This window comes from Nelumbo nucifera, chromosome 5, assembly GCF_055504915.1.
Source record: "Nelumbo nucifera cultivar China Antique chromosome 5, China Antique-T2T, whole genome shotgun sequence".
Classification (NCBI taxonomy): Eukaryota; Viridiplantae; Streptophyta; class Magnoliopsida; order Proteales; family Nelumbonaceae; genus Nelumbo; species Nelumbo nucifera.
The window spans coordinates 37111062-37131923 of NC_142653.1; the positions used below are offsets into that span (position 1 = coordinate 37111062).

Here is a 20862-nt window from a genome sequence, read left to right on the forward strand (position 1 = left end):
GCTTGACACTTTGTCAAGGCAGTGCAAGACTCCTATTTGCAATTTAATTTTGGAACTTGTGTTTATATTAAAAGAGACCGACTATAGGCATGATGCCTGAAAAACTGAAAACCAGTCAACCGGACATCGTGAAAGTAGCAACCATTCAGTTGCTATTCATCAAAATTCATGGGGATTCATTCAAAGTTCTTTGTCTTTGATATCGGGAAGACATGATATCCAAAAACTTTGCGACCAATCAACCAGTATCATAAACATGTTAACCAATCGTGTGGAATTTATCAAAATTCACGGATGTATTTCAATTGGTAAAAACTCTTCCAGTACCATTTCTTTCCAACATCATGGATTTTCACAAGTTCTTTTGATATCATACCCTTCCAACATCATATTGTCATGACAATATTGAATTCGATCTCATTACAAGTGATATGAATTTGATCCATTTATAATTTGGTCAAAGATGAAACAACCCCCCCCCCCCCATCTAATCCAATATTTTCCTATTCAATTTGATTTAAATTTATATGCACATGTATACTTAAAATTTATATTATATCTATTATTAAAGTCGATTTAAATGCTGTGCTTTAAGTAATTCTTTAGAAGTTTCAATTACATATAAATGATTTTCAATTTATTTTGTTCACTTTGTATCAAACTCATTTCACTTCATTATAAATGACAATTTTTATGATGGGAAAGGTATGATACCGGAAGAAATTTGACAAGTTAGGATAATTTTAATTTTGATTAATAGCATTTGATTGGTTGTGTCTTTAATGACAGGTTGGTTGATTGGCTATAAGTCCTTTTAGTTATCATGGCTTTTGGATATCATAGTCCGAGTACTCGAAAATAGGAAAAATCTATAATGCGGAAAAGATATAATATGGAAAGAGTTTTGATCAATCAAAATTCACCCATGAATTTGAATAAATAACATCTTATAGGCTACCACCTGATTGTAGTTGACTGGTCAGATGTTTTTTAGATATGATATCTTTTCCGTATCATAGTTGAACCCATAAAAAATAACAAAGTGTTGTGAGAGAGCTATCGACTGAGTGATTGCAACGGTGCAAAAATGATCCGGTCCAATCCGAATTGAATTTGGAATTCGGATCACCTCCTATTCAATTCGACTTATATATAAACATATTTATGTATAAAAAGACATATATATATATGATAAAATAGTTGAAAAATACTTATATTTTTCGTTTTTATATAAAATTTTATAATTTTCTTTTAATAATTTATTAAATCTTTCATATTTGAATTGAATCGAATCACATTCAAATATCCGGATTCGGATTCGAATGACCATTTATGACATCCGATCGGATTGAATCAGGAACATCTGCTATTGAGTCGAATCCGATCCATCCACAACGAGGCGGGCTCCATTGATATTACAGGGGTAAATCATTCTCGGTGTTGGAAATGATGAAAGGTTCTAATCACGATTTTTAACATGCTTTAATGCTGGTTGAGTTACACTGTATCATTGCCTCCTTTGTGATACAGAGATGAGAGATCCTACAATCAAAACTCTTTGTACATAATACATAGATACGTTCTCGACTGCTAACTAGATTTCAATTTTCAAGCACCCAAGACGGAGAGATGGAGAGAGCGCGGAGCGCACAGGACGAAGCAGAGGGAAGGCATTTTGGGGAGTCAGCAGGACTTATCATGCGCCCTTCCAACAACCCTGCGCCTCTCTGGCCAACAATAGACGGCCCTCTCGGCCTCTCCGAAGAAGAGTCTCTCAGCTACGCTCGTAGCTTCTTCAAGTTCGGATTTTGCTTGCTTCCTTGGCTCTGGGCTGTTAATTGTTTCTACTTCTGGCCCGTCCTTCGCCATTCATCGTCGTTTCGTGGCATTCGTCGCTGTAAGCTTTGATCGCACAATCTTCCTATTAGAGTTGTCAAATTATTCGTTTTTACTGAAAGTGTTTGAATAAATTGCAAGAAGCTTTTGAATTTGGTAAACCTTGCCGTGCGTTTTGATGTTCGATGATCAATTTCTGTTTTTACTGTCTGGGTTTCGTTGATTTACATTATTAGAGAAGTCAATTCATAATTGTGCAAATTGCTTAAATAAATGGAAGAAAAAGAAGCTTTACAATGAAAAGGTTTCTTTATTTTTAGTTGGTAGGATTTGTTGGAACATGTACTCTAAAGGCATCAACATGGAGTACATTTCTATCGAACCCCCTGCCCTCAATCCAATTCAGAGAGGAATCATTTACAACTCTAAATTGTTAAAACTTAAAATCACTGTACAAGAACAATTGGGAAAAGATTAGCACATTTCTACTGAGCCACTGCTTTCATTCCAATTGAGAGAAGAATCATTTATAAATTATAATTACAAGACCAAATAGTTAAAATCAGTGCAAAAGAACAACAGGGCAAGAAGTACAGCGCCTCATGCTGTGGGCATTAAGGTAGAAAATAGAAATCTTTACTATATAATGCCAAGACCTGTTGGGCCCATGTCAATACGACCACCACCCTAAAATTTCGTCCATCTCTCTCTTCCTACATATTCAATGCATGTGCCACTCAACTAGTAACCATAAATGCGAAGTACTGGATAGACAATTTTACTTAAATTTCTGTATAACTTACAAACAAGCAGAAGAAACAGTTCATTTCTATTCAATGTGTTTCAATAAATTGTTGGAAGGCTGGAAGCATTTTTATTAGAATTTAATGTAGGTTTCTTTGTTGGAAGATTATTGGGAAAAAAGAGAAGCTTGAGTCTGTCAAATTTGGGCCATTTGTTCTACTTTCTTTGACTTATTTTGTGTTTAGATTAGCTTGATAGAAAAGGTTAGTCACTTAGTCATTAAGTTTTTGTATAATTTGCAAATAATAAAAGAAACAGTTCAGTTGTGGATATCTTATGTGGGTTTACTTGGCCCAAGACTCTAGTGGTAATATTTTTTTTTGGCATTTGATCCGCGTGGTGTTTTTGAGCTCAACCTTTTTTTGCAAGAGAAGTGTTTTGTTTTTTCTTTAGTTCTATATGGGTATTATCCTTTCTTTTCCTTTTCAACTGTATGTATAGGATAAATATTAACACCGGTTCATTTCAGTTTATCTATTGGTTGTATATTAATTATTATTTGTATTATCACTGATATTCCTAATTTTTCTTTCGCTGTTACCTAGGCTACTCCTTGCAATCCCATTGTAATCTATAGTTACTAGTCATAAGTACAATATTAAGCTCTCATTAACTTTATAGTAGTTTTATTTGACTTAAGCATAAGGTTCTACACTACCTGCCAATATTGAGAAAAGAACCATCATGTCATCATCATCATCAACTAAGCCTTGTCCAGTTGTCCCAAGTCCCAACTGTATGGGGTGGGCTACATAAATCCTGTTTTGCCATTCTATTTTGTTGAATGCCATATCCATTGTCAAATTATGGGCACTTATATCATTTCTTACTACTTCCGTCCAAGTCCTTTTCTGTCTGCCATAGCTCTTCTAGCCCCTTCAACTTGTAACAGATGACTTCTTCTAGTGGGTGTTGTAGATGGTCTCCTATGCACATGAGCAACCACCTAGTGATATCTTTTCTAGTTTTACCACTCATCCATCTAAGCATACACGTTTCTACCACACTCATTTATTTGGACGTGCTATTCCTTAACTGCACAAGACTTTTCTCCATACAACATAGCTGGCCTTACAACTGTTTTATAGAATTTTCCTTCTAGCTGAAGTGGTTTTCACCTATCACATAAGACTCTAGATGCACCCCTCCATTTTTCCCATCTTGCTATAATTCTATGAGTGGCATCTCCACCAATCTCCCCTTTGTTATGAATTATTGAAGGGAAAAGAACCATCGTGTATTAGTTAATAGTTTATAACATAAAATAGGAATGGTTTTTTGGGGGGGGGGAATTAGCCATGTGATTGATATGTAAAGATTCAACATGTTTTGTAACATTTTGGCTAGAAAATGTATGGTTGATCAGTTTTCCTAGATGATCTTCCAGGATTGGATCCCATAAAAACTGCTTCTTGTTGTCTTTGGTAAATTTCATCCAGTTTCAGCAACAACAGAAAAAGAAATTAATGGTTAATTTTCTTGAAGAATATGCTGGATTTCATTTCAAAAAGTATAGTTTCACTTAATAAAAGGCTAGAGAAAATCATGCAAGACTTCACACCAAAACCGTTCTTATGGAACTCGGTTACTAGGGAAGTGGTTGTGGAAGCTTTTTTTTTCTAGAGATGGATAAGCTTAGGCATTTTGTTATTAAAAATATACATGGGCTTCATGCAAATTGATGGGATGCTAGACTAGAGCGGATAACAACCTTAGTTTCTTCTTGTAAATTCATTATCTTATTATTGGATTCCTTTCTGCAATTCATGAAATGAAGATGGCCATATTTTGGCCCTATTGTCGGCACCAATTGGTATAGGCAATTCTCTAAGGGCTGGAATCATGGCTGTCATGCAAGGTTGATGAGATTGAACAGGTTAGTTGTTGGAGACTCAAGAGTGGTGATTGGATGGTTGTAAAAGAAAGGAGAAACTCATTGGCCTTACAGAAATGAAATTAAATAGTTCAGATGGTTAACTAGAAACATGGAAGTGAGAGTCCAATGGGTTCAAGAGAAGCAAACAGCATGGCTGATACACTAACAAAACAAGGGGTAGGGACTAGGGAGAGATCAATGTTTCTGGGAAACTTTGTAATGCTATACTCTTGAGAGGCTAGAGATGAGAGATAAGAACTTGTTATCTCCCTAATGGGTGGATGTATTCTTGTACACATCTCTTTTAATTAATTAATGAAATGGTTGATTATTGATAAAAAAGTCCTTTTCTGTAATCCATCAATATGACCCAACATACAGGGATTGTGCCAAGTTCTGGACTGGCCTTTGGTGGGGTGACACTCCCTTCTTCTATCTATTATTAGAGCTGTATTTTCCATCAAAACTTCCAGACTTTTCTATTGCTGTTAATGCTTCCATTTCTTTGGCTGGTTGTCCTTGGAAATTTGGTGTAAGGTGAGCATTGTGGGATCATGAACCAGAACAGATGGCTAGACTTTTTAAGATCCCAGAAGAGGTTTTCTCCTTTATAGAGGATTTGGTAAATGAATTTGAGCTTTTTAGACTAGCAGATTCTTCTCTTGTACCTTTTCTTTAAGGCTCTTTGTTCTCGCCTCCCTCCCCCTCAGGTGTTCCCTTCTAATGAATTTGGATAGGTCTAACTCCATCCAGAGTCGGGGCTTTCTGTTAGGAGGTGTTCTCTTGAAAAGCAATACCTTGCGAGATGCTTCAAACGTGAAAATCCAATTGGTCCCTATCTTCCCATAGATGTACACTATTTCTGCAAGGTGAATGGTGAAACTATATATGATGTTCTAATTTCCTATTCTTTTTGTCACTAATATTGTGGGAGGGTGAGGTTTATGCCGAAAAGGAGATTTGTCTGGAGGACTGATAGTTGGCCTGTGGTGTCAAGGAAGATGGTAAGGGGTAAGGCTCTCAAAAGGGCTGCTAGGGTTTCTCTTCAAATGACCTCGGTGTCTCCTCTTCGTAATGGTGCTCTCTATATATAGGCTCTTGTTCCATGGGGATTATGAGATCTTCCATCATTGGGAAGTTCCCTTTTACAAACATGATTGACAACGACCCTTAAAAGCTTGGGATCATGTCGATCCATTCCCTTTTAGGTTGGTAGGAATTCACTGCATGCCCTAGGACTGTGGTACTCAGGCTCTCCCTTTTCCCAACACATGTTCCCACACTTTGACTACAGTACCCTTCCTTTCATCTGTTTGGCATTTACACATTGTAGGACTCTGATGTGGTGTGCTGCAATGGCCATTTGACCTATCACAGGTTATTGCTTCTCTTAGTTATGGTTTGGGAGTGGGTCCCACTTGGTCCTAAGCTTTCATTGCCCTAGAATGTACTGAACAATGGACTCCTTCGAATTCCATATTCCTACAAATACTATATTATCCCCTGGTGGAATAAGGTATTAAGGATGGAAGGGGTGGAATCGTGGAACTGTGGAACTGTGGAAGGATGAGTCCAACGTTCACCTAATCAATTGGAATAGAGTATGTAAACCAAGGAAAGCTGGAGGCCAAAGGGTGAGGAGATTAAGAAAGTTCAACTTGGCCTACTCAATCAAATGGTTCTGGAGATGGAATGAGCAATCTAACATAACAGTCTTTGGGGAAGAGGCAAGACTGGGATCCAGGAGAATCTAACAGTCTTTGGTCAAATGGTTCTGGAGGAAATTTGGTTAAATTTCCCTTAAGAAAAGAGTTATTTTGGCTAAATATGGCTCTACCAACTTTAACTGGGATCCAGGAGAATCCAGTATATCCTATGGTTTCTCAGTATGGAAAGGCATTCAGAAATCAGCTACAGATTTTAAAAAGGGATTCAAATTTGACATTGGTGACGGATCAAAGGTGCTTTTCTGGAAGGACTGGTGGCGTGGAGAGTGCCCTCTGAAGGAGAGATTCCCAGCCCTGTATGACGTAGCTCAAAATAAAGACCACCTGGCATCTTAGGTTTCTCCCATAATAGAGTTACAGGAGACTGGTGTCCCACTTTCAGAAGAAACCTGAATGATTGGGAAATAGCCCACTAGATGGAGATGATGCAAGCCCTTAGTTCTTTCAGACCAGATTTCTCTAGGCTGGATAGAAGAATCTGGTTGGGAGATCACTCAGGGATTTTCTCTGTTAACTCCTTCTATAAAAGGTTAAACAGAGAGGAGGAAGGGAATTTCCCAGAGCAGAGAGTTTGGAAGTCTGTTGCACCACTAAAGTAGCCTTCCCGTTATGGACAGCCACTCTCAGAAAATGCCTGATAGAAGATTTACTGGCAAAAAGGGGATTGGTGGTGGAGCCAAGCAGATGTAGCTTATGTGGGTCAGCTTCAGAAGATGCAGAGCATCTATTCATTCACCGTAAGTTTGCTAGTATGATCTGGGGGAAAGCTTTGGGGCTGTTCGAAGTTAGTTTCTGTTTCCCAAAAGACCTGAACTCCCTGTTGTGGTGCTGGCAAATTAAGGGTCTGTCAAAGAGAGGGAGAGTTTTGTGGGAAGTGATTCCAGCAACAGTGATTTGGTCTATTTGGTTGGAGAGAAATAGGAGAATTTTTGAAAACAAATACAATACAGAGGATACAATTTAAAAAAAAAAAAAGGAAAGAGAAAAAAACTTATGGGGAAGAATTTACTCATGGACTGCAGTGCATAGACAGCCAAAGGATTTGTCTTTCAGTTCTTTTTTTTTTTACCATAGAAATCTTTTTGTATCTAGATCAGAAGTGTAATCAGCTCTTTAGTTCCCTTCCCCTGCTTCAATTTCTTATTGAGCAGGGTTTTGTATATCTTGTTTTTGCCTTTTTATAATATATTACCTTTTCTTAAAAAAAAAAAATATTATCTCCTGGTGGATATTGAAAGCTTGTTCAAGACCCACTTCTCCTCACCAAGTAGAAGAGGCAAGATTATGTCGAAGCATCTCAGAACTACTACCATATGGACAATATGGGAAGAAAGGAATGCCATGAATTTTAAAGAAAAATCTTAATCTATAGAAAGATTGATTGATTTAATCATAGTAAGAGTGGTTCATTGGGTGCAAGCTGGAACAGGGGAAGAATTTGAAACCTTTCAGTGCAGATGACACCATGAGAGGATGGCAGTATGCTTCCTCTTCCTTTATATCGAGAACAAATATCTGACAAGAATGGAAAACTGCCTATGCCACATAAAATCAAATTTAATTTCCATAGATGCAGCTTATGAAACCTTGGAAATTTAGGAATTGGGGGATTATTCAGAAATTCAGGAGGTGAAAATCTTAACAATTTATATCAGCCCAATTGGAATTGGTGATTCAATTCCTGATGAATTACATTCTGCCTTACGAGTATTGAAATTGGCTGTGTTTTTGGTTATTTAGAACTTGAAATTGGGGGGACTCTACTATTGTAATTGATTGGTTAATAGGTAAAGGTCAGCACCTTGGATCCATTACCATGGTATCAGGGAAGCAAGATCATTGATATCCATATCATCTTATCTAAATTGATTTCAAGGAGTGCAAATGTGTTGGCTGACTCAGTAGTGATTGAAGGGGCTAATAGGACTGAGCTACATTAGGGCCTTTTCTAGGAGGAAGGCAGTTATTGTATTGGATGTACAATATGGTTTAGTGTTTGCACCATGTACTTCGGACATGCTAGCTAACTTAGCTAAGTGCGTCTTTTTCTATCATTATGCAATAAAATTCTGATGAACCATTTTTGGTAAAAAAAAGTGTTTTGGAGCATTTTCCTGAACTCCTTCCTGATTGCCACTCAAGGATGATTAGTCCTTGTACTTACGACAAACTCCTGAGAAGATTGTCTATTTTGAAGAAGTATCGCATTTTAATTGCCATGAACTGTAGTTGGAACTTTGAGGTTGTGTTTTCAACTGTGACCTGGCCGATTAACCCTCACAAACCGTCACCCAGTCAACATTCCAGGTCAGGTTTTAGTAAAACCCGGTGGACAGTCAAAAACTGTTGACTTGGTCAAAAAATGTCCGACCCAGACAGTTGGACCTTTGACCTGTTCGACCTGGTGACCGGGTCACGGGTTGCACACTAAATGTGTATGCAAACTTCAGGAGGCCATAACTTTGAACTCCAATATCTGATTGAGGTTTCAAGGTCTATGCGTCCCAAGGTTGTCGTAGACGCCTTGCCCCACTATTGTTGCCAAAAAAACCCTTTTTGGTCTCAAATTGAAATTTTTAATATTTTTTACAAATAAAAAATTTAAAACAGAATAAACAAACATAAATTAAATATAAAATAATACATATAATACATGTAGAACATAATTATATATTATTTATTGATAAAATACATGTTTGTACATACCCATACACATATTTATTATTGCTGACATGGCACGGTTTGACTCGTTCGACCCGGACGGTCGAACCGGTGACCTGCAACCTGGAGGCAAAAATGGTTCGATCTCCAGGTCGGTTTTTAAAACATAGGACATAGCTTTGAGGAACCTATGCTAAGAATATAATAATATGTACATGGATATTGAAGGTTGTTTCCCTGAAATTTTGCAAATTTCTACTAGTTCAGCAAAATATTAACCAAGATTGCTGTTAGAAGTCAAGAACAAAACAAAGTCAGTTAGCCTGTCATCAAGAAGGTATACTCAAGAAAAAGGGCATGTGAAATAAAGGCAGCTATATAGCAGCAAGATACAAGTGGGAGTCTTGATTCTTGATTTCTTGAATTGTACACATGGGTTCTTGAGTTGTAACAACTACCAGTTCTACATCTATAAATAAAGGCTAAATGTAATAAGAAAGGTACCTTGATTCGACTCAGAATTCTCTCTGCCTCTCCCTCTTTTCTTCTCAAGGAGATCACACTATCAGTGTCTGTGTTGGGCAGAAACCCAACAAGTGTTGTTGACATATTTCAATTATTGATATTGTGAGGTGGGGACAATGTGAAAACTTTTGACTGAAGTTTTCATCTTAGAACCTTGTCTTTTATTTTCAGGAGAAGAGATTCTCTGTACCTCCTATTTTGCAAGAGAGAAGGGTTGTACAATATTTTTTCTCTTTGTTTTATAATCATAGTATTGATAAAAAAAAAGTCTCCAGTTTTTACTTCAACACCAATAAAGTTAAATTGCTTTTTTTTTTCTGGATTTCTGGAAAGCTTAGGAGAATTCAACAGCTTCCCTTGTTTAACCCTGAACTTATATATAAATAACTGTTTAAAAATATTATGAATAGGTATATTTTATTAAACAAAAAAAATCAAGATATACAACATATTTCTGTAAACAGATACATACATGTGCAAAGATTATTTCTCTAACTAACAGAATAACTGGCCATATTGTATACACTTGTAGATATTTTTCATATTTAAATTAAATTATTTAAATAAAACAAAGCAAAAAGTGTTAAAAGTCATAGATAATTGTAGTGGCTAATTATTTGGCCTTTCTATTGTAAAAATAGTGAACTTTTTTTTGATCAATTGTGAAAATAGTGAACTTATTTTTTTGATCAATTGTAAAAATAGTGAACTTTGTAATGCTAACCAATACTATTTATGGATTTGACATTATTTGTATTAGTATTACTCTTTTTGGGTGGATGACCCATTCTTGTACTTGTTTCTCTGTAATTAGTATACATAATTTGTTACTTTTATGGATTTTGATCATTTGAAACTATATGTAGGTGCTATTTCGAATGCCAACATATCCTAATTGCTATTGGTAGATATTCTCAGACATGCTTTGCTATATTGTGGTATTTAGGTCTTAATTATGTATTTATGTTATCACTTGGTGTTGGTTAACAACTAGTCAGCTTAGGTTATGTTTGGTTTGAAGGAAAAGGTAGGGAAAGGAAGGGAAAGGTAGGGAAAGGTAGGGAAACCTACACAAGTTTTGTAAAGGTTTCCTTACCTTTCCCTACTTTTTCCTTCAAACCAAACACAGCCTTAGTTGATGCTTAGTCATCCTAAGCAACCACATCAAGAGTATCAACTGACTAGTTAGTGATGCAATTGGTCTGACCCTCAGCTGACTAGTCAATGCTTGGTAACACAGGTCATGACATTTAAAAAGAAATTATAAATAAAATAAAGAATTTTAGTGATACTGTGTATGTTTGTATTTTATTATATTCATACTGTTCCCTTAAATATTTGTGATAGAGCGTGATTGATGGATGGTATTATAAAATAGAAAAAATATAAATAAATATGGACATATCATTGTTTTGTTTCCGGGGCGTGTAGGGGACTCAGCTAGGATTGAAGTTATGGCAGTAATTCAAGGTTCAGAGATTTCAAAAGAATTGAATCTGGATAAGTTGATTGTGGAAGGAGATTACAGGCTAGTGGTGGGATGGCTACAGCAACTGGAGACGGTCATTTTGGCATATAGGAATGAAATCAAAGTTTAAGTGGTTGATCAGCAATATGACAATGAATCTAAGGTGGGAAAGAAGGTTGGCTAATGGGTTAGTTGACCCTCTAGCAATACAAGGGGTCAATAGGGATCAATTGTATTGGGCTCAGTTGCGATTTTTCTGTTGTTCCTTTTATGTGGAGGTGAACCTTACACCTCTACGGGATGCTTGTATTGATGTATATTTTCTTGTTCTAATATAATCAAAGTCATCAAAAAAAGGAAAAAATTAAAAAGGCATAAAATAAATGCATTAGAGGTGTGAACAGAATTCAGATCTAGAAGAAACCAGATCTAGGGGTGTCAAGAATAGTCGACCCCCACCCCAAAGAACCTCTTTTATATTAAAGAGATAAAAAGTATGTACAATTACAAGAATGCCCTTATAAGAACTATGATACTATACAACAAGGACTACTCTAATAATGTACATCAAGATATATCTTCAAACTCCCCCTCAAACTGATGCATAGACATCAGCATCAGTTTGCCCACAAGAATGAGATGTCGACTCTTAGTCATGGCCTTGGTGAAGATGTCGGCAATCTGCATGTGAGAGGCAACATGAGGAGGAGATATAGAACCTACAACAAGGAGGTCTCTAATAAAGTGACAATCCACTTTGATATGTTTAGTCCTCTAATGAAGGATTGGTTTAGATGCGATCTTGATAACGCTGGTGTTGTCGGCATGTAGAGGGATAGGAGTAGGAAGAAAAATCCCAAGATCAATGAAAAGCGACTTCAGCCAAACACTCTCGCTACATGCAGAAGACATAGCTCTATACTTGGCTTCAGTGGAAGACTTAGAGACAATTTGCTATTTTTTGCACTTCCAGGAGATGAGAGAGTCACCCATGAAGACACACCACCCAATAGTGGATCGGCGAGTGTTAGGGCAACCAGCCCAATCAGTATCAGCATAAACCCTCAACTGTATGGATGATGAGGAAGAGAAAAACAGTCCCTAAGAGGTTGTGTCTCGAACATAACGGATGATGCGGCGAACTGCAGTCATATGAGGTTGTCTTGGGGTAGAGACAAATTGACTAACGACCTGAATAGCATGTGAAATATCAGGCCTGGTCATAGTAAGATAGACCAAAGAGCCAACAAGCCGACGGTACAGGGTGGCATCAGGAAGGATGAAGCCTTCGGATTTGGGTAGCTTGACATTCAGCTCCAGGGGGGGTATCAACATGTTTCTCATCAGTAATTCCAGCTAGTTTGACAAGATCAGAGGCGTATTTTTGTTGACAAATAAAATACCCTCGACTGCTATGATGAACCTCCAAACCCAAGAAGTAAGTGAGAGGACCCAAGTCCTTCATATGAAATGAGTTATGAAGTAAGAACTTCAGCTCACAAATGCTGTCATAGTCATCCCCCGTTAGGAGCATGTCATCAACAAATAATAGAAGAATAGTAATACCCTGGGGTCTTCTCTTAACAAAGAGGGAGTAGTCAGAGGAACTCTGATTATACCCAGCTGCAACAACATCTTGGAAGCACTCAAACCAAGCCTTGGGTGCTTGCTTCAGGCCATATAAAGACTTCTTCAGGTGACAGACACATGAAAGATCACTGCAATATCTAGGTGGAGGTTTCATGTAGACTGTCTCCTTTAATTCGCCATGAAGAAACACATTCTTCACATCTAATTGATAAATAGTCCAGGAATAAACAACAGAAATGGCCATAAGAGTCCGAACTGTTGTGATCTTAGCGACCAGGGCAAATTTTCTTCATAATCAATCCCATATTCTTGATTGTATCCTTGGGCAACTAACCGAGCCTTATATTCAAGGTTTAAAATGTCGATGTCGATGGAAATGTCGCTTACCAAAATATAGGACATATGTCAGAAATGTCGAGGGGAAATATTGTAAATATTAGAGACATTGTGGAAATATGGAAAGATATTTTGTAAAATGATAAAAGAAGCATTAATACATATTTCTAGACTATTATCTTATTCCCAACCATTATATAAAGCTAAGAAATTAAGACCAATAACAAATTAGTAAATGACGACTTACTGATTTATTATGCATTTTGATGTTTTTACAAGGTTATCTGATATTTTCTTTTCCTATTTTTAATTCTGATTTATTATAAATTCTAATGTAATTATTTCACACTAGTAAATAGAAATACATTATTCTGATTTTTTTTAAATATTAAAGTTATAATACATTATGTTTTATTATAAATTTAATAGACTGATTCTCCTTTTTGTAGTATTAAGATTGTGAGAAATTCTGATTTCTTATAAAACTTAATGAATTTATTATGATTTTTAATACTAAATATATAATAAATTATGATTTAGTATAAAATTTATTAAGTTTATTCTGATTTTTTATATTAAATGTAGAATATGATTTATTATAAAATTTAATAAACATTTTCTGATTTTAAAAAATATTTTAAAAATACTAACTAGTTAATATTTTATTACTTGAAAAACATTTTATGTTTTATATTATATTATAAAGTAATTAATTTATTCTTTTGTTTTTATATTTTTTTAATTCTTTTTATAAATATTTTATTTGAAATATTAAATAGAAATTATTAATGGAATAATCTTTATTAATATACTGTATTATATTAATATAGTATACTAATATATTATATTTTTAATGTACATTAGTCGACATCCTATCGACATTAGTCGACATCTTGTCGACATAATAGGAAAAACTGTATTTTTTTTTGTTATTTGGACCAATTTGGTCAACATTTCCGAAATATAGGAAATGATCAACATAATGTAATTTTTATATTACCATCCATTTTCATGTTGGTGAGCCTCAACATCGACATATGTCGGGCGACAATAGCGACATTTGGCGATATTTGAAACCATGCTTATATCGATCAAGAGAGCCATCTGATTTCAATTTGATCATATAGACCCAACGGCTTCCAACAATAGAAGCATCTGGAGGAGCTGGCACAAGATCCCAAGTGTCATTCTCATGGAGGGCTTGAATTTCGGCATCCCTAGCTTCTTTCCACTGAGAACTTCTAATGGCTTGTTGATAAGATCTAGGGATATATGTGGAAGAAAGTACAGGAGAATAAGAACTATGATTTGAAGGAAAACCATAGCGGTCAGGAGGTCTAGAGATATGGGTAGAACGACGAAGTGGAATAGCTGAACTACTATCTGAAATAGGAGGATCTTGGGTCAAGGTATCACTTACAGAGGATATCTGAGATGAATGCTCTGGACCGGGTGGAAAGGGGGGTTGAAGGCACAGGAGCTGGGACACGTAGCCGCTTGCGGGTGAAGACAAGATCTCTCTTGGTTGAGGAAGTAACAGTGTCATTTGAATCAAAGTCCTATAAAACAGAGATGGAAGGAGCAAACAATCTAGCAACCCTAGCAAAGGAGATATGTTCAAGAAACACAACATTCCAAGAAATCCGAATACGACGCATAGCAGCATCATAACACAAAAATCCTTTGTGGTTAGGACTATATCCCACAAAGGCACACATAACAGACTAAACAATTAATTTAGATCGTTTACGAACAGGAAGATGAACAAAACAAAGACATCCAAAAACATGAAGGCTATAGAAATATGGGGAATAACCAAAAAGTTTTTGGAAGGGAAAGGTGTTGCCTAGAACAGAGGATGGAAGAAAATTGATCAAATACACGGCTGTATTGGCTGCTTCTACCCAAAACGAAGTTGGAGTATGAGACTCCTGTAGTAATGTCCGCACAACACTGAGAATGTGTCCGTTCTTCCGTTCAGCTACACCATTCTGTTGTGGAGTTTCTGGGCAGCTGCGCTGAGACTAAATTCCATGACTCCTCAAATATGCCAAGAAGTCTCCATCTCTATATTCTCCCCCTGAATCTGAGCAGAGGATAGCCACATTGCACTTGAATCGATTTTGCACCATAGTATGAAACGATTTAAATGCACCAAAGACTTCTAATTTGTGTCACAGAAAATAAATCCAAGTATATTTGGTATAATCATTTATAAATAATACGAAATATTTGTACCCCAATCTTGAAGTAATAGAAGTAGACCAAACATCACTATGTATTATCTCAAAAGGTTTAGTGGCATGTTCAGATTTATGAAGAAATGGTAAAACATGACTTTTACTCAAACAACACGTAGTGTAAGAAACATCAACAGTATCAACAGGGGGAATTTTATTTTTAATCAAACCAGAGTCTAACAAAAATTTTAATTTTTGGGAATATGGATGACCCAATCGTTTATGCCATAAATCCCAAACATTATTTCTATAATTCAACATAGAATCAGACAAAGAAGAACTAAGTAAAGTTGAGGATGCCCCCGATTGAGACTTCTCGAACTCCAACGCAAACAGACGGCCCAGCCTACGCCCCTTCCCTTTCACCTTCCTAGTGTACCGGTCCTGTATCAAGCAACCATCATGAGAAAAGGTGAGAACATTTCCTTCATCAACAAGTTGACCAACAGAAATTAGATTAGTAGTAAGGTTGGGTACTAAGAGGGTTTTGGAGAGAGGAATGGATCTGGTTGGTGACAGTTGAAGGGACAGATCATTACTACCAATGATGTCTAACTTTTCACCATTAGCAGTAATAATATGTTTATGGTGAGTTTTAGTGGAAGGGATTGGGTGGTTGAGGTAGGCTCCTGTCATATGGTTGGTGGCACCTGAATCTATAATCCAAGCATGTGAAGGGGAAGAACAATATGCAGAGAACTTACCAGACAAGCCAATAGTAGAGAAAACAGAGGAAATAGTAGAAGATACCAGTTGTCGAACCCTTTCTTCATCCACGACACCTGTTGATTCACCTTTCATTGAAGACTCACCCTTGGTAGATACAGTGTCTGTTGCTGGTCCATCTGTTGCCTGATAGGCTCGGGACTGAGTCTTTTTCTGAGAGCCCTTAGCTAGTCGGACTGGACAGTTTGGAATGATGTGACCATGTTGCTTGCAATAGGTATACACATTCTCCTTCTTACAGTGAGATGCAATATGTCCAAAACCCTTACACTCATAGCACTGGATTTTGGAGAGGTCCTTGGAGGTTGGCTTCTTACCCCCATGAGCAACAAAGGCTATTTTAGCCCCAACTTCAGCCATCTTCCCATCAAACCCGGCTGCAGTGAGAAGTCTAGTTTCTTCTCTCAGAAGTTCCCCTAAAACAGAATCCATATCTGGAAGTGTTCCCCTACTTAGAATGTTGGACCTGATTATCTCATATTCAGGTCTAAGTCTCATCAAAAACTGAGTCACCTTTCTCTTCTCAAAGTGCTTCTAAAGATATTTCACACACTCCACTGGATTCGAGGGTTCAATGTGAACAATCTCATATTCAACCCATAAATCAAGAAAACCAGAATAATACTCCTGTATCCTCCTATCTCCTTGGTTGTAAGAGAATATTTCTGATTCTATCTAATATTGCTTAGATATGTTGGACTGTTGATAAAATTTTTCTAGATACATGTACATCTCATATATTGTTTTCATTCTCCTCATAGGTACAGATATATGATAGTCAATAGAACTCAGAATCCAAGAAACAAGTTTACCATTGTCCAACTTCCATTGTTGTAAAGCTTTGGCCTCGGTCTCAACTGGTTTGGTGACCGTTCCATTCAGATATCCTTCTAAACCCTTTCCCTCAACATAAAAGTCAAAGTGGAACGTCCACATCCCATAGTTCTATCCATTCATCTTTACAGGGATGATATCACCTCTGTCTGAAGCCATTACAGCAAGGCAATAACACAAATAGGGGTCCGGCTGAAGCTTAAAGAAACTAATCTGAAGTAAAACTTGATCCAAAGACAAGTGAAATAGGCTGTAATCAATCCAAGAGAGTAAAAAAAACTGAGATAGAAACCCCTTACTTTCACCGGAGATTGTTCAAGATCCAAAACAAGGAAAAGCTGAACACATAGTCTAGAAAAGGAAAGTCTGGGCATAGCAGCCAAGAAAAAGAGTCTAGATCTCTCTCAAAACTTCACGGATCTCCGTAAAAATTTCAGAATATGTCGAGAAGGGCTAGGCGACAATTCCTTTCAATTCTTGCTACAAACGGAGATCAAACAAGAGAGATCCAATAAAATCTCTCTCTGGGTGCACAAAAAACAGAAGAGGAGTTCCTGGATAGATCAAAACAGCCCAGGACCACTCGGCAGAGCTGTAGGTTTTCAGTAGATCACAAAGGCAAGATGGATCAGAGAGAAGGAAGATCAAAGAGCAACATGCTCTGATACCATGTGAACAGAATTCAGGTCTAGAAGAAACCAGATCTAGGGGTGTCAAGAATAGTCGACCCCCACCCCAAAGAGCTTCTTTTATATTAAAGAGATAAAAAGTATGTACAGTTACAAGAATGCCCTTACAGGGCTGAAAGATAAAATGAACAAATAAAATAATAAGAACTATGATGGATCAGAGAGAAGGAAGATCAAAGAGCAACCTGCTTTGATACCATGTGAACAGAATTCAGATCTAGAAGAAACCAGATCTAGGGGTGTCAAGAATAGTCAACCCCCACCCCAAAGAGCTTCTTTTATATTAAAGAGATAAAAAGAATGTACAGTTACAAGAATGCCCTTACGGGGCTGAAAGATAAAATGGACAAATAAAATAATAAGAACTATGATACTATACAACAAGGACTACTCTAATAATGTACATCAAGATATATCTTCACAAGAGGAGTTCTTTTAAGTCTTCTTCCAAGCTATAGCATGTTTTTACATAGTTTCGAGGAATAATGGGTATGTTGTAAAGGTTTCACTCTTTCTTTGGTAGACGGCTAAACTAAATGTTCAAAAATCATTCTTTTTATTGCACAATTGCGGTCTATATCAACTTGTTTATGAGATTGCATAGTATGTTAGTTTTTCTTCTTTTTTCATGGATTAGGTTCCCACTAGTCATCTCATCATCTAGAGAGGCCAAAACAACTAGCTGCCTCACCACATTCATAACATTAGTCATAACATTTTGAATTTTCTCTTGAAACCTCTCTTTTTTAAGACTAAAATTTCTCATGGTTGAAATTGTAAATCCCTCTGCCACCAGGGTTTGGGGGATGGGCTACCCCCATTGTGTAGCCCCATGAAGCCAAAAAGAAAAGTTAGATTTTAAAAAAATGAATGCATTTCATTCATATTAAAATGTTTTTCAGTTTATATTGATTTGCTGTGTTCAAATTTTCTTTTGTTTACCCATACTTAAATTCTGAAGTTATTTTCTGGTTGTGTTTTATGTCATGAGAATTCTTTACTGGCCATCTAGGAGATGATTTGATGGAATTTTCTAGGTTCGTTTATTCAAGCTTAAGCTATGTGTTTATGCTTTAATGGTTTTGGACCTTTTGGTGATCTTCCATTTTGCAGATGTTGTTGGATCAGCAATTGGGTTCATTGTGTTCACGGTCCTCCTTTCTTCATGGGCTCTTACATTTGCTATCGGAGGGGAGCGCCTCTTTGGCCCTATATGGGGGGATCTAGTCATGTACAATGTTGCTGACAAATTAGGCCTGACGAGTTGGAATTGATCACCGCACTGTTCTCAATTTTTAGGTGTCATAGATATCTCTGCTACTCATAGCCTTAATACAATTCAGCCTACATTTGTATGATAAACTACATATCATAAAGGTTTCATAGTTTTCTACCACTATGCAAAATGTTGAACATGGCAATCTGAAAAAAGAAAAATGACGCAAAACAAATTCCAGCTTGGTGTCTCATGTCTGATGGACCTTGAGCCAGGAATTAGAACTAGATTACTGGAGTAATGGGATCAGAAACTGCCTACTTCATAGAGGATACTTGAATGCTGAGTCTTTTTTTAGGGTAAATTACAGATACGTACCTTAGTGACAGATAGGTATCCTGAACTTTCAATTGCAACACTCGAGTACCCTGAATTCTCAAAAATACACTTGAGTCCATCCGTTAGTATTCTGTCAATTAAACATTACATAATCTCAAAAATGCCCTTTTCGTGTATTTTTTAGATCATTTTAGGGAATAAAATCATCACCATAGAATGGTATTTTTGACATTATGTAATGTTTAACTAACGGAATACTAAACCCAACCCAAGTGTCTATTTTGAAAGTTTAGGGTACTCAAGTGTTGCAATTGAATGTTCAAGTATCTATCTGTCACTACCCCCAAAGTACATGGTGTCTATCTATAATTTACCCTTTTTTATTGATGGGTCTTATCAGTATGATCTACAACTTCTTGTCATCTTTGTTGGCACTAAGGTGTGCTTGAAATAGGGTGGGCCACTAGGCCTTCTTGGGTAAGGATCAAGTTTATTTTCATTCCCTCTGTAGCAAAGATGACAAAAGGATATGGAGACTATACCCAAATGGTACTTTTTCAATTAAGATGGTTTTCCGAAGCACGGGCGTTTTTTGGGACCAATTTTCAAAAACATTGTCTACACTCACTAAACCCATTTTTCACAAATAAACACCTTCATATGTTTTGTAGTGTTTCTGCCATGTAGGTAGTAAGCAACACTAATGTTGTTTTGTAAGGTGATTTCCGTCACTATTTTTTTATGTATGTGCACACATTACACCATTTTTCCATTGACAAATAGGATACACATAAGCGCCACATCAGTTGGGGGCAACGGTTTGCCAATGCATGAAACACCAAATTTGATGTTTCATGCAATAGGAGGGATGCGATTTACGATGCATGCCTGTTTTTCACTATTTTTTCAAAAATTGCCTAAATCAAAGTCATGTAGGCAGTGAAAAGTGGAATCGCCTACATGGATCCGATGTGGCACCATTTTTTAGAAAAGTGACTACAATACCAAACATCCTCTAAATTCGCATACAATGCTAAGTGTGATTCAAGTTGAAGCCTTGAAGCAAATTTTAGGTGGAATTCCAAATGTGGAAGCTTAAGTGCCACCAAAAGTAAAAAGTCTTTTAGTTTTTTCTCCTTAATAACAGGCTTCCTACAAAGTTTTGTAAGAAAAAAAGGGGCTAACGTTGATGGTTCCTACAACCATTATGGAGAAGAGGACACCAACCATATTTTTAAAAATGGTAAATTGCTAAAACCTCCCCTAAAGTTTTTGGTTGTTGCTGAAAGTTTGATAATTGCAGTCACCCCTGGCATTTCTGACATAGTTGCATGTAGATCCCATTTGGTAGAATCTTCTAAAAAGAGGCATGTCCAAAATACTCATGTAGTTGCTTTTGATCAAAATGTTTATTTTTCAAATTTTCTCCTCATGTGAATTGCTAGCCCAAAGCTTCCAATATATTTTCTGAAATTGATTTATTTTCCAAATTTACCCTTCATATCAATCATCCAAAGGCAAAGATGCAACTTTAAATTCTCTATATTTTTGTTGTTTATAAAATTTGTATTGTTTCTTTTTTTGTAGAAACCAGCCTCAATAATAAATGCATGGGTATTTTGGACATTTTTGTGCCTCTTTTTAGAAGATTCTAATAGAGGGGGTCTACTTGCAACTATATCAAAAGGCTTAAGGGAGGTGATTGTAATTATCAAACTTCAAGGGAGGATTCAATAATGGTCAGAAATTTCAGGGGAGGTTTCAGCAATTTATCCTTTTAAAAATTATATTTTTGTGAGACAAACTTGATTGTGCCTGTCTTCAAGGAGTTAAGTTAGTGAAGGCTTTTAGCAAGGGTCCTTTTGTGATAGAAAGTGATAGCAAATCCTTAGTGCAGGCTTTGATCTCAAAGAATCCTATTGAAGTTCCTAAAGCTTTCTTTCTTTGTAAAGATATTCTGGATGAATGTAAAGATCTGGACTGTTCTTTTTCTTT

General features: G+C 36.6%; 1 protein-coding gene across 1 annotated transcript; it reads left to right on the forward strand.

The window, feature by feature from the left end:
* Positions 1 to 1568: 1568 nt before the first annotated feature.
* On the forward strand, positions 1569 to 18779 carry LOC104606739 (gamma-secretase subunit). The gene is made up of 2 exons (XM_010272085.3): positions 1569 to 1897; positions 18426 to 18779. The coding sequence occupies exons 1-2, from the start codon at positions 1630 to 1632 to the stop codon at positions 18584 to 18586; spliced, it is 429 nt and encodes a 142-aa protein (XP_010270387.1). The 5' UTR covers positions 1569 to 1629; the 3' UTR covers positions 18587 to 18779.
* The last annotated feature ends 2083 nt before the right edge of the window (positions 18780 to 20862 follow it).